This window comes from Crocodylus porosus, unplaced genomic scaffold, assembly GCF_001723895.1.
Source record: "Crocodylus porosus isolate Cpor-Errol unplaced genomic scaffold, CroPor_comp1, whole genome shotgun sequence".
In the NCBI taxonomy this organism is placed as follows: Eukaryota; Metazoa; Chordata; order Crocodylia; family Crocodylidae; genus Crocodylus; species Crocodylus porosus.
Genome location: NW_017728909.1, coordinates 62,646,923 through 62,661,861, shown reverse-complemented (window position 1 = coordinate 62,661,861; position 14,939 = coordinate 62,646,923). Strand labels below are relative to the sequence as shown.

Here is a 14,939-nt window from a genome sequence, read left to right as displayed (position 1 = left end):
CACACACACACACACACACACACACACACACACACACACGGTGTATATATATTTATAATGTAAATATATTGATATTTACTTATGTTTGTATACATACACACTTTTTTTGGCAATGACAATTTCATTTCTAATATTACTGACAAGTAATGTTAATAATGTATTTTGAAAAAGGTAAAATAATTTGTAAAATTAGCCCTGGTTACAAGGAATTAATTTTATCTTCAGAATATTATTAAATATATATTATAAAGATTAGGACATTAGGGGCTTGTCTAAATGAGATGCTGAATACACAGGAGCATCGTGTGGCAAAACCATGCCGAGACACTACTGTGTAGTAGTATCAGGCTACTGTACAATAGCATCACTTAAAAGACGTTTTCTGGCGCTATTGCGCAGTAACTCCAGTTACTGCACATTTATTTAGTACTTGCTTCTACAAGTACTAAATAAATGCTCAGTAACCACTTCACAGTAGCATCTTGTGTAGACATGTCCTGTGAGGTTAGGCCCCTAAATTCCTCTCAACAGGCACTGTGGAATTAAACAGCATAAAGGCTATAAAGTCATGTTTGATGTATTCACATGATTATAAATAAAGGCTTTTCCTTGTAACCCAGAGTGACTTTTTTTTTAATAAAACTGATTCATGATATTTATGTTTTATGCCAATTTCATTATTCAAGAGCTTGACTGTATATAAATCACACAGTTCTGTCACAGAACAAATAACTTGATGCCACATTTATTTCTTCCTAGTTTTGTTCTGACATCATGGAAGAACTTGACACATTGCTTCCATTGGCTCTGGCATGCAGAGATGATTCTCTTCAGGAAATTAGAGCAAACTTTGTAGAGGCCTGCTGCAAAGTAGCAACAGCTGTCTTGGCAAGATTGAAGGAGAGAAGCAGAGAAGTTCCATCCAAGGCTCCTCTGCAAAACTTACATGCTGTACTCTCCACAGCTGTATATATCTTTCAGAATTTTCTGATGTATGATAATTTAATGAGAAAGATCAGCAAAAAGTGAGTCCTTTTCAATTTAATCATTTAATTCAAATAGATAATTTGGCATTTTAATTGTATTTCAGTGATGCAGAGAAGTAGCAAATATACCCAAATATTTCCTAAAGGTTAAGCCCAATTTGTTTTGTTTTAAGAAAACCCTGAATCAAAGGTGTTGATAACTTGAAGTAGCTGTTATAAAAACTACTATTTTTTTTCAAGATTTATATTGGTAAATCAGTGCAAATTCTTACTAACCATATGCTAATACAGTAGTTGACTCCAACATACAATAATATGAATAGAAAACTAGGATTTTTGCTTCAAATTTGTTTGCACTAATAGCTTACTATTCATTGCATGTTTAACACATTTGATTATAAAATAAAAATACACACCTGTACTCTTTCATACAGATTGTATAGATGAACATGAAAACATGTACTTGATATAGTTTAAATATAAGGTGGTAATTGGTTAAATAAATCAGTTTACTGCTAGGTAATGATTAGAGAAAGGTCCAAAGAATGGTGTTGGGATTTAGAATAGGTTTATGCAAAAGTTCTCATTAGAGCCTGCATTAGAACCCAGGTTTGGACTTGATAGGACTGAAATAATGTGAGTTGGTCCTTGGAGCTTTTGACTCAGAACAGTAGGAATCCCTTTATGAACCCATGTGATTCTGGCCTTGTATGAATTAAAACTGAAAACTTGTCCCTTTGTGGGCCATAGTTCCTAACATCTGAATCCAAAATTCACCCATTACCAGAATCTCAGATGTGTTTGGATTCAAGGGTCCAGTTTTAATATATCTCCAGAAAAAGAAAAAAATATTGCTATGATTTTGATATTTAATTAAAATATCTTGTAGTCACTGAGGTGCTATGATCCATGCCTCAATTTAAAAACAAAGAGCCTACTCGTCCTGAATGGGGCAAAGAGGCCTTAATCTGTCACAAGGGCTAAGTACGGACAATCAAAAAGCCTGAAGCAGAATCGATTCAATCTTCTCAGGTTAGTCTAAACTACGTTAGACTGAACTGATATGCAAGTAAACAGACAGTCTACAGACATTTGATTTTGGAAATGTAGCCACATGCCTGCAGTGGCCCAGGCCAGAAGCCCAGTGTCAAGATGGTGGTGGTAGAGCATGCCTCCCTGCTCTGCTGGAGCAGACAGCTTGGGCCAAGGCTAGCCTGCTTACCCTGTGAGGGAGATTTTTGCGGGGAAGGTGCAAAACATTCTGGCATGCTGAGGGTCTTTGAGTTAACTTGAATCTGGGACAGAAGTTCAATAAACCAATTTAACTTAAATCAGTTTAGTCTGATACTACATCTATCCAGGCTTATCTTAAACCGGTTTTGCCCATTTTGAAAGTGGTTTATATGCACTGAGCTTCTGTTATGTTACAGATTTGAACTGATTTTTGATCAACGACACTGGTTTATAGGCAACTTCTGTCCCTAACAGAGAGTTTCCATTGTTGAAGAAAGGAGCATGTTATGTCAGTGGAACACTAGCTGAACTTGTTCTAAGCCAACTTTCCCTTTACATGTGCTTCCATAAGGGTACATATTAGGGAGAAAAGTGGTGTATGAAGACAGAGGTTAGCACTATGCTCCTCTTTGACAGTTCTCGTCTGATGTATGGTTCATCAGGATCATACTCAGCTGCTGAAAGTTGAAGCAGCTTTGGCTACCTGAGACCAGCTTGTAAATCAGTAAACTATACATGGTTTCACAATCCTTTCTCTTGCATAAGAGCTTTCTTGGTGCATAAGAATATTTACATCAAAATACTGCCTGGTCATTGTTTTTACAAAACACTTTTATGTAGGCAATTATATTTTTATTTTATTAAAATAATGTCTAGCTCTTTGTGTTTACTCTATATACTCTATATAAGAGTCACTGCTGACAAGGGCATATGGTCATCCCAGAGAAATTGAATAACAGAGAACCTTCTGCCCCTTAAAGATAGGAATGAACACTTTTACTTCTAAACTCTGTATTGACAGCACAGTTTGTCTAAAAATGAAGTACACATTTGTAGAACAGCAGATGTACATTTCAAAGAGATTGCAAAACAAAATTCAGATTTTTTTTTAAAGTGAATGTAGGCTTGGACTCCAAGAACGGGAGGAAATAAATGATTGATATCTAATAATCAAAAACATTTGTAGTACTGGGGTTTGTTACCTCCTACTGCACTGGCCTTAAATCTTTGCCTCTTTGATCATTCCCTCCAAACAGACCTCTGTTTCTAGTGCCTGTCCAACAATATCAGGAATTCATCAACGTTCTCCAGTTTCAAGTTATAAACTACTGCGTCAGAGTTTGTGCTACAAGCATTTTACAGGATGCCGAGAGCCACCACTGGGATGACTACAAAGCTTTTTATGAGGTGTGAGGTTAAGTTTACTATAGTTCCTTTTTACACAAATGTGTTTTACTGCTTGCCAGCACTCTGACTAATTAGAAACATAAGGTCAGCAATTCTTGTGCACATCGCTGTTGGGATATAATATTTTTAGAAATGTCTGTGTTACTGTATGTACGTGGCTGCTTAGGACTGATTAAAGTGATAACCTAGATAAGGTACTCAGTAAGATAATAAGATAAATGCTCCCATTCTGTTTGCTGAGTAAAATACTTTTTATTAGAATAGGCTGAAAATAACAAGTTTACTTGAAAAGAAGACAAGGTAGCATACAGCTAACATAGGACTCAAAAAATTATAATTATTTTCTCCAGTGAAGTAAACCTGTGCTAATTGCAAGAACTTGCTTTCTTGACTTCGCTTTGAATGAAGTTTAAATAAGGTAACCAGTATTCTTGTCCATAGAAACCAGCCGCCTATTTTTAACCTGGATGTTGTCATTTTGTTTGAGTTCTAGAATCCCAAATCTGCTGTTAAAATCTGTAGTCTAGTGGTTCTAATACCAGAAAACTAGGGAGCAACTAAGTAAATTAATACTTAGCATACACTTGATTATTTTCCCCTTTCAATAAACTAGGCCATTGATTATAAGCCACACGCTGCTTGAAATTCTTTGAGCATGGTTACAAGGTGAAGTAATGCTTTTATAATTTTATTGTAAGTAAGAGTGAAATCTTCAAAAATCATAGCCCTACTTTTTCTTATTACAATTATTGTATTTAAGAACTGGACTTCTGAGACTGATCCTAGCATTCCTCAGATGTGAATGGGGAAAAGAATGATCTCAGTATATGACACTCTGGCATTCAGTTAGGAAGAGCTAGTATGTTACGCTGTCTCTTCATTAGTATTGAGGATCTATTGAGGTCAGTTGGTTAAACATGCCTTTCTGTGGCTGATACCTCTACAAGTTCTATCTATCAGAGAAGACTTATAAAGGAAGCCATTCCTGGATGTTTCAGAAGTTGGTAACAAGATACAGAGCACAACACATTTTAGCCATTGATTCAGATCTGGTGTATTCTGGCTGTAATCTAAATTTACCATCATGTGGATGATGCCAATTAACAGCAGCCCCATTTTTTTGTCTACTTCAAAAAACAAAAGCAAAACATCATCATGAATGGCAAAATTTGTTAATGGTCTTGGCAAAGACAGCAGAGACTGACTAAACGGTCCTTTTGGTGCTGGTCACAACTGATGCACATAGGAAGGGATACATAGCTTTCAAATGGTGGTTAGGAAGAATAAGCTTTTATTTTGCCTATGTCCCCAGTGTGAATCCCTACCTACCATGTAGGAATAGAACTGATAGGCTGGTGTTGTGCATATAACAAGCAACACCCCACCAAAAATGGGACTGTATGCAAAATAAAGCCTCTCTGCATAAGTACAGAGGCCAGAATGTGACTTGGTATGATTACATAGAGTGGTAGTTCCTGTACACAGTATTTATGCATTTATATATGTAATAATAATGCCCAAAGGCTCTGAGTTTGTATTGGTAATCCATGGCTATTTATAGTCTATGAAATAAAGTGATATTACAATATGCATCTAAATCCAAGATGCCTGAATTTAAGACAACTTCCCAATAATTAGCTTCTGTACATGGGCATTTATAAATCTATTATTGGAGGGTTGTCTTAAATCTGTATCCCCCACTGTAGCAGAGAAAACAGTAGCAGGGGGAAGGTGATGCAGGAGATGGTGGGGGCTTATTTTCTGCATTATAGAAATAAAAATTGTTCCATTTTCAAATGTTTTTGTTTCTAGTTACCTAACTATATTATCTCATGTCGCATTCTCCCTAGACCACTTCCATAATACAGCAGCTGGAAGTTGGATTCAGAAAATCACAGATAGTTCCATAATGATTGGAGGGCAGGGAGTTGAAAGTGGGTTATGTGGACTGAACTTCTTAGGTTGCAGATTTGAACTGGTTTCTAATCACTTATACTGATTAATATGTAATTTCTGTCCCTAGCCTAAAGGTTCAGCAATGATTTTACAAGGTACAGAGCAATATGTGTTTCTGTATCAGTATGTGTTTGACATACAAATGTAGTACTTGCTGCATTATGTCCATAAAGGATGTTGGAGTCTATACTGTCAGGAGTCTGAAACTATCAAGGTTAGGATCTCACTGATAGAGTAGATTGAACACCCACTGTGCCACTAAGTCAGATCTCCAGTTTACATTAGAAAATCAAGTTTTTAGTGTAGCACACATCTGCTACAGTTTTAGGAACTTATGTTTTCTAATAGTCAAAGAATAAAGAATTGTCTGTTCAAAGATCATATCAAGTGGCTTAAGTTATAAAGCCCAGCTGCTTGTTTCTTGATATATAAGCTAAATAAGAGCTCACATCTGTTTATATTATAGACAGTCTGCAAAAATAGCAGATGTTTACCAGTAGAATAGTTTAGAAATAGCAACAAACAGGGAAACAGAGGGAGTGAAAGACTTGCTTACCCTAAAATAACAAATAGTACAGTGATCAAGGCACTTGCTTGGGATATAAGTACCAAAGTTTGAGTCTGTGCTCTGTATGGTTCAGCCTACGTATCTGAGTCTTGGTCTTCCTGGGTGCCTGTAGATGCGTGGGGATGCTGCTTCGACATACTGTAATTACCCTCAGAGAATGCTTATTAACATACCCCAGCAACCTCTGTGTCTTGTATATTCAACTTCAAAATGGTGGGGGGGGGGCACTTTAAAGCTCATTGAACAAGTTTTACTTAAGTGCCCTTGGCACCATTTTGAAGTTTGCAACACTGAATACACAAAGACACTGTGAGCACTTTAATTAGAGGGGTTCTTGGAGGTGCTCTAATTAAAGAGTCACCTCCCCCTCACCTCTGGAGTACATGTGAAAACACCCCCATTTCCTAGGTATGTGCTGTGACTCATAGGTTCTTTGACTACTCTGTGTTGGTCATTTTTCAATATCCTGTTGGAGCTGGTCTGCACTGTGTAAATAACTCATTAAATATTCCTTGGATGAGAGAGACAGAGTGGGAGGGTGGGGGAGGGGGAGTGAGCAAGAGAGAGAGGTTGTATAGCTCAGTGGCTATGGCAGTCCCCTAGAATATAGTAGGAAAATGGTAGAGCAGTTCATGAGCTTTCATTTCTCATCCCAGGTGAGTGTCATAACCATCGAAATCTTGGCTATTTTGAGTGGTGTGCTTACTTTCTGTAACCAGAAAATCAACCCTGGGCATGAGAAGCTTTTCCTTCCAAAAGGGTTTTTTGAAAGCTTTTCTTTTACTGAATTAGCATTATCAGGTGAAAAAGTCATGTTGTAGATAAATTCCTGGCCAACGCCATTTAGAAGTTGTTATGAGTTATAGCTGGGGGTGGGGGGAAGGGGGGGTTCTTTTTTTTTCATTGCAATTATGCCAGTAAAATTTTATAAAAAGTTGTTAGTGATGATTATGAATCCAGGGAAAGACACATGCTTAAGTAATTGAAAGGATTTGGTTTCTGTTGAAGAAGAGGCAGTCAGTATATCAAACTAATCCAATTAGTTAAGTGATTGCAAAATATTGCATGTAGTTCTAAAGTAGAATTAAAACAATAGGTTGAGAGTAGGTTAATTAAGGATATGTTAGGTGAGATGCTTGTGGTTTGTGTGGTAGAAAACTGGTTTCCTAACTTTAGTAGAACATGTGCTTTTTTGTCAATAAAGATGTTTTACATCTTGTCAAGAATCTCTTTTTTTGGTCCTCCAGTGTTTAAAACTCCTCAGCTATTTCCTCTCAGCCTGAACTAATTAGATTCACAGGAACCAAACTGACATTTTGGAAGATGCGTTTCTATTGTTTAATATATGTGGTTTTGCCAGGGGGAAAGATGTTCATTCTCTGTCCAGATGTGGCATTATTTTTGCTGTGCTCTTCATCACGATCTGTGGACTATTCAACCCCCCAAGTTAGCCCAGGAGATGCTGACAGAAGTGCTGGAAAAATCTTTGGCTGTGCTGTCCTGTAGATATTCTCAGGCCCAACCCACTTACAAGAGAACTGCACAGATAAGGTAATGCAAGTATATAATTAAAATTATATGGATAACGTGTATTTTCATTTTATACCATTTGCTGTAACTCATCTGACTGAAATTATGTGTCTGCAACTTAAATAAATAGAGTTATAAATTGATACATTTCTATGTGGACCATTTCAATTAACTGCACCTCTCATATTTAAGTGTATACATGGTTCCATATCCTGTGGGTTATTACTACTATGCTCGTATAATTCTGTCTCTTGTAAAGTTTAGGGGTTTGGCTAAAGGGTTTGATACTTGATATAGAGAAGGCCATGGATATAGAGAAGCAGTGACTGTACAGGCCAAAGGAAATGCAGGTAGTGATCACAGCATTTGTGCATACATGAGGAAAGGGATAAGCGATTGCTCCATGCTATTCTGAGGGTGTGTCTACACCAGATGCTTTACTGCACAGTAGACTAATCTACTGCATAGTAAAGCATCACTATGTAACTATGTGCAGGAGCTGCTGTGCGGTAGATTAGCTTGCTGTGTGGCTTTCTACGACCTATAAATACAGGTAGTAGATTTATTGTGCCACAGTTACTGCACAGTAGCGCATGGTTACACACCTGACCAGGAACAATTTGCTCCTGGACAGCAGTGGGCGGGAGAACAATCCCCTCCCCTGGGAGCTACCTACTGTTGAAGCCAGCTCTGACTGTGGACTCTGAGCAGGAGTTTGGGCAGCAGGCAGCTGCCTGGGGCAGGGGTGCAGGGTGGTCGGCAGCTGCCCCAGAGGTGAGACAGCTGCTCCCAACCCCTGAAGCCCAGGGCTGATACTGGTGCCCCTTGTCAGTCCTGGGCTAGCACCCAGGGGAGCCTAGCACTCCCCCTGGCTGTCATATAGTAACAGAGCAGGGCAGGAGTATCTGCTTCTGTTGGGAGCAACATGTAGACATGCACTCAAGGGAAGCTTATTGTGCAGTAAACTTTTTGAGCATTAATTGCATGTGAAGACATGCCCTGACATACTTTAGCATATCTTCTAGGACGCACAGCTTTTCCAACTGAGAAGCTCCTGAATTATCTTGAAAGGTTATCAGGACTCCTAGTAGAGATGATATCTTTTATTAGACCAAAAAGATTTTTGCAAAAAAAATTTCTGTAATTGCAAGCTTTTGGGCACAAACACCGTTCATCAGGCAATGGAGAAAAGATTGTAAAAGTTTTCCTGGGTAGAAATGAAAGTTCATATTTCATAGGATTTCACAGAGGAGTCAATAGATGGAAAGCTCCTCTGGGTAGTCAGTTCACAGCTGGTATGAAGGCTCTCACTTCCTGTGAGGATGTGTGATCATGCAAATTGCCTTGAAACAAAGGCAGGAGCAGGATCTCAGGTTTCGGGTGGTCACAGTTGCTTCCTGCTTGGAAAAATATGAAGATTTCATTTTTTAAAAATTATGAACTTTGTAATGGTTGGTCCAGGAGTGCATGTTTTCTCTTCCCCCATCCTAATTATGACCCTGTAATTGAAGACAGACCTACCCTTTACAATCCCTAAGATTTGCCAGTGAAGGGGCTCTGCTTAGGAGGTGAAAAGGACAGGAACTTTGGGCTGCAAATATGTTTTAATATTCCAGCTCGTTCCTTTTATTTACCCTCCTGTTTATTTGGAGAAATCAGTGTTTTGGTTTTTTTGTTCCTTTTTTTGGTTTTTTTTTCCATTCTGCCCTATATTGAAATGTATTCTGAAAGAGAGGGTCTGTTGTGACCATGAGATTTTGAGTTACCCTGAGAGTTTGTTATTTTCATGGAAACTAAACCCACCAAAGAAAATACATTTGTGCAACTCCTAATGATAGTTTTAAATGCAGAATTGACACTGAAATTGAAATTTAAAATTTGCTTTTGATCCTGTAGTATAAGAGTGTTATTGTAGCTGTGAGAGTCCAGAAGTTACAAGACATGCCAGAATTTCTTAGGATGGTATCTTTTATTGGGCCAACTATGTTTTTTTCTGGGCAGTCTGAAACTGCCTGTCATTCAAAAACTGCACCAAAACCTTTATAGGTTTAGATAGGCATCCCCATTACTGTATAGACATGTAATTTGAGAGATTTAGGAATAGTAAACCCAGTATCTATGAAAGAGGTTGTACTAGATGATCCTCAATTCTGTAACTCTAAACAATAATGAAAGAAAGCTTAAAACATGCCTGGAAATTTCAGAGGTATTGTCATTCACATATTAGTGATGATGAAATTAAATTACAGAATGATTAGGAAAATTGTCCAAAGTCACTCACCAGGAATAAAACTCTGGTTTTCCATTCTCTGATTTAATCCTAAACTAAATGTTCTGGAATAAGGTCACTTTAAGTATACTTGGGATATATATTAGGTGATATTTTGGATGTTCATGTATTATACAGAATGTTGTAAGATTAGACTCAGACTATTGTAGTTGCTCTATGGCCTAACATTAAGAACCTCCTTCCCTAATAGTTTTCTTGAAAAATCTGAGATTTGTCAAATATCTAAGTACTGTTAGAGTATTTTCAATTCAGCATGAACCTGGTTTAAATTATTGGACCACAGGGAATATTGGATGCCTCCCTTTTCACATATGATGATCCAACCCATTTATATTCTTAGTTTTGCCTGGACATGAACAATCCAGTAATAATTTAAAAAATAAAAAGAACATATTGGAGTGAATATCTAGATTGTGTGTGTGTGTGTGTGTGTGTGTGTGTGTGTATAGTGTATATTTATATATAGGAAATAATTAAGTTTCTCATTCTATAGTTGTATTGGGGGTTCTAATGACAGACTTATGAAACAAACTGGAGGTTCTTTGTGGACTTTGGATCAGATTTTCTTAAGGTAGTTAGGTACTTAAAGAAACAAATAGGTGCCTATTAGATTTTAGATTCTTTTGAGAGCCCTGCTGTCATGCCCATGTCAAAAGAGACATGCTAATGGGAAGCAAACTACAGAGGAGGGGAGATAGATGGATATTACCTTGGAAGTGTGGAAGATGCTGGAGAATAACAGAATCTAAGATGAGGAATCATATAGGTAGCTCCACCTTGATGGGTCAGTTAAAGCAAGTAGGGAAATAATTTTTCCTTCCTAACAAAAATTCAGAGCAACTCAAAATCTCATCATCACAACTGATCCTCTCTTTCAGAATATATTTCAATTTAGGATTTCAAATACTCTCCTATTCTGTATCAGGACAAACTCAAAACTTTTCAAATTTCTTCATGAAAAATAAGTTGGACAAATAACTCATTAGTTGGAGCACTCACCTTGCATGTGGGAAAACCAGTTTCAGCTCCTGTTGTGTTTGATCCAGTGCTTGATCTCTGTACAACCAATGTTGTCTATTCTGAAATGAAGTATCAGTTTCTTCCACCTCAGATAAGTATTTACAAACGTATTGAGGCAGAAAGAGAGAGCCTTTTTTTACCTTTTTAAAAATTTATTATACAAATATTAAAAATAAATTGTGAAAGTTCAAAAGCATATGGCCCTCCTAGCAGCAGAGTTTGAAACACTAGTTAGCAACAAAAAAAGAAAATCACCATGTCACTGGAGATTGAAACCACTCTCCCCCATGCCTCTCAGGATTTACACATGTAGGATCAATTGTCCATCTTTCACCTTGCAGGGGGCCTTCTCAGTGGCCCAGTGTCTATATTTTGTCCAAACTGGTCCACATTTTGTTGCAAGGTGAAGTGTCCATATTCAAATGTGACATTTGCCAAAACCAGAAAGCAAAAGAGTTGTAAGGCATCCTTAGAGCTGGCTGCTGTAGCCTTTCAAAGTCACCATCCCAGCCTGGCCTGGCAGGAAATTGGGCAGGCAACTCATGTTCCCTTTGGCTGCTCAGTATGAGATAGAGAGTATGTACACTGTCTCAGAGAAGTCTAAGTCCAGCATGCCAAATAGAGTACTGAGGGCAGCAAAGAGCAGTTGCAGGCACCAGGAAGACATGGAAGGTCTCCTCCACCTCCTTTTTGCAGAAAGGGCAGGCCACTGATGTGCTGGGTCTGAGAGATGAACAAAAGTGCCTGTGTCCAGGACTCCAAGTAGAAGCTGCCACTGGGGCTCTCCAGAGAGGGAGAAGGAGAGAGATTCTTATTATTTGGTAACTGGGCTGAGATGGCCAAGAATCAGGTTCAAGTCCATGGTGTGAACTGAGTATTTTTTATGTTGTCAAAGATTTTTGATTTAGCTGATGTTTTACCATCAGATTGCTTCCATGGATGACATTGTGCTTTTTTTCTTTTTGTCCCCTACAGATTTGATATTGCAGCAATTTTAATGTCCACTGAAAATATACTGTGGTCAGTTTGCAGCTCAGTGAGGGAATTCCTGAATCCACATAAAGACAGAGACCCTAAAATCTATAAAATACACAATCAGTGCAACAATCTGCTCACAGTACTGGCCATTTTGACTGCACCTTTGAAGGATCTATATGAGTAAGTATGAGAGTAATGTTTAGCACAAAGTAAAATTGACCATATGTCTTCATTAGACTTACAAGCAGAAGGTGGAGGATCTATTACATATTTTTGTATTGAGCTATAAATATAGCCTATAAAGAACTTGATAGCTTCTGATCTACACATTTGATTTTTATTTCCCAGTTAGTATTATGAGTTAATCTTCTTAGGCTTTATCCAACGACCATTGAAGCTAATGGGATTTTTTTCTAGCACCTTCAGTGAGCTTTGGATAAGAGACATCATACTTACTAGGCCTGTGCGAAGCAGAAAGTATTTGGTTTGAATTTGGCAATTTGGAGGAACAGTGATTCGATTTGGTGAGTCAAATTACTGTCCTCATTCAATTCACCTGAATCCATAACTGAAGATATTCAGCACCAAATCTTATTCAGCCATAGACTATACAGGCAGGCAGTGCTGGCAGGAGCAGCCGGATGAGCCCCTGCTTGAGCCAGGAGCCCCAGGAGAAGCCACGGCTTGTCTGGCTGCTTCCCCGGCTGCCTGGGGCGAGGCAGGCAGTGCTGGCAGTCTCAGGAGAAGCCATGGAGGCTGGGGAGAATGACTGGGGAGCTGAGGGAACAAACTGGTAACTGGGGAATCAAACCGGGAGTCTGGGGGAAGCTCCTGTTCATTCCCCCAGCTCCTGAGCTCCTGATCATTCCACCCTGCCCCTGCAACTTCTCCCAGGGCTGCCAGCACTTCCTGCCTTGCCCTGGAGGGGGAGCAGCCACACGAGCCATGGCATGAGCCCAGCCCTGGTAGAAGCTGTGGGGGCTGCAGGGAATGAATGGGGAGCTGGGGGAATGATTGGGGACTGAGGCAATGAACAGGGGCTTTCCCCCAGCTCTCAGTTCGATTCTCCAGTTCCCGGTTTAGTCCCCCAGCTCCACAAACATTCCCCCTAGCCTCCGCAGCTTCTCCCAGGGCTGCCAGCACTGCCTGTCTCATCCTGGTGGGGAGGAACCTGGGGGGAGCAGTTAGATGAGCTGTGGTTTCTCCCAGGGCTGCCGACTAAAGCTGGGGCTCATCCGGATACTCCCTCAGCTGCTCTCACCGGCATTGCCTAGTGCCTGCCTGTACAGTCTATAGCCGAATCTCCGAATCCCTCTGAATTGCTTTGGAGGCGTCCAGTTTGATTCAGAGAGATTAATGGGTCTCCCAATTAATTTGGATTTGGAGATAGTTAATAGAAGCTAAAAAGGCCCATTATGATTATCTAGTCTGAGCTCCAGTATAATATAGGCCATAGAATTTTACCTAGTAATTAGGACAGCAAGCAATTCATTTCTACTTCATCTAGGATACATTTTTAGAAATCTTTACCTTCTTGACTTAAAACATAGTGAATTATTTATTGTATTCTTAGAAACATTTTCACAATAATAACTTTCCATGACTGTTACATTTGTACTTTTTTACCAGCCTATATTAGTCTAACTTCAGTTTCTAGACTTTGAGCCTTGTCAGTACTTTGTCCACTAGATAAGTTACTGATCCCATGAATATGGGAGTATCTTACCCCATACTTACATAAGAACATAAGTAATGTCATACTGAGCCAAAATGGTGGCCCCACTAGTTCAGTATCCTATTTCTGACAGTGGTAGAACTGGATGCTATGGAGGGAGTGCATAGGGCATATCTAGAGTGATCTATCATTATCCTCTCTGACGTCTGCCATCACTGATATAGAGATGTCAGAAGATACATCTCTGACTATCCTGTTAATAGCTATTGATAGATTTACCACCTGTTAACTCATCTTTTTTCATTTTGAACCTGGCTATGCTATCTGCCTCTACAACTTCCTGTGGTGATTAGTTCCCTACTTCTGGGATTTTTAAAAATAATGTAATTAAATGATTTGTTGGTTACTAGACTGGTAGGAAAAATGTTTATTTAAATGAATCATAAATATACTCTAAAGATTAAGTTACAGACATTACATAGGAGTTATGCCGTTGCCTTCAGTACAGATAGGATTTCCTCCTAAATATTTTGTTCAAAAATCAAACATCAAAAAGGAAGTAGTTTGGATTTTATTACATCATGAGAAAACTGGAGGGACATTTAAACCATTTTATGCCATTTTTCTAATGCCTGTTCTTTACAGATTTGCCTTGTCTCTTGAATAACAAGGAGTGACCTACTAACATGAAAATTAGGTGAACTGTAAAGGCACATCCAGATGAGCACACATGTGCATTTCCCCAGGAAATGCCCCTGCATGTACACTCTGATGAATAGCAAATAGCCCAGGGTAGGGTAGGGGAGGCTGGGGCTAGCACCTGGGTAGGCTCCAGCAGCTTACCTGGAGCCTGGGGGCCTCCTGGGGCTCCAACAGTGGTGATCTAGGTATGCAAAGCCAGGCTGGCAGCCAGAGCATGATGCTGGCCAGCCAGGCTCTGGTTTTAGGTAGTGCATGTGGTAGCAGTGTGCGCCACCCTGCTTTTTTCTGGCACAGGATTTTTGACACCGGGATCTCCTGCATGTGAGTGCCTGCACGTGTGGCCTTGTGGGGATGTGCCCTAGGAGTATGAGTATTTGTCACAACAAATGCCACATTCAACCACACTGTACTTGGTCTATAGGCTCTAATGTGTGCTATTACCTGTGCTCAAAGAATGACATTATCCACCTCAGTCCAGTGCTGCCATGTGCTGTATAAGCATACTGCCTAATAGAGGAGGGCAATTAAGGGTGGATTGAACAAGTTTACATTTTGATTTTGGGGCACAATATTATCAAATAATTTTAAAGACAAGATGTATAAATTTCAGTATATTAAATTGATTTAGTTAAAACTCACTTGCTTAGGGTCCAGTGGGCAATTTAATTTCATAGATTTCATAGACATCAGGGCTGGAAGGGACCTCGGGAGATCATTGAGTTCAGCCCCCTGCCCAAAGGGCAGGAAGTCAGCTGGGGTCATAGGATCCCAGCAAGTTAAGCATCCAATTTACTCTTGAAAGTGTTCAGTGTA

General features: G+C 39.3%; 1 protein-coding gene across 5 annotated transcripts in view; it reads left to right on the top strand.

Moving 5' to 3' along the window:
• Positions 1 to 14,939, top strand: part of KIAA0825 (KIAA0825 ortholog) — a 373,307-nt gene that overhangs the window by 111,001 nt on the left and 247,367 nt on the right. For all 5 annotated transcript variants that reach the window (XM_019532383.1, XM_019532382.1, XM_019532379.1 and 2 more), the window contains 4 exons: positions 760 to 1,025; positions 3,257 to 3,407; positions 7,292 to 7,482; positions 11,747 to 11,929. In XM_019532383.1, coding sequence (XP_019387928.1) covers positions 760 to 1,025; positions 3,257 to 3,407; positions 7,292 to 7,482; positions 11,747 to 11,929 — 791 coding nt within the window. The remainder of the gene's footprint in view (positions 1 to 759; positions 1,026 to 3,256; positions 3,408 to 7,291; positions 7,483 to 11,746; positions 11,930 to 14,939) is intronic.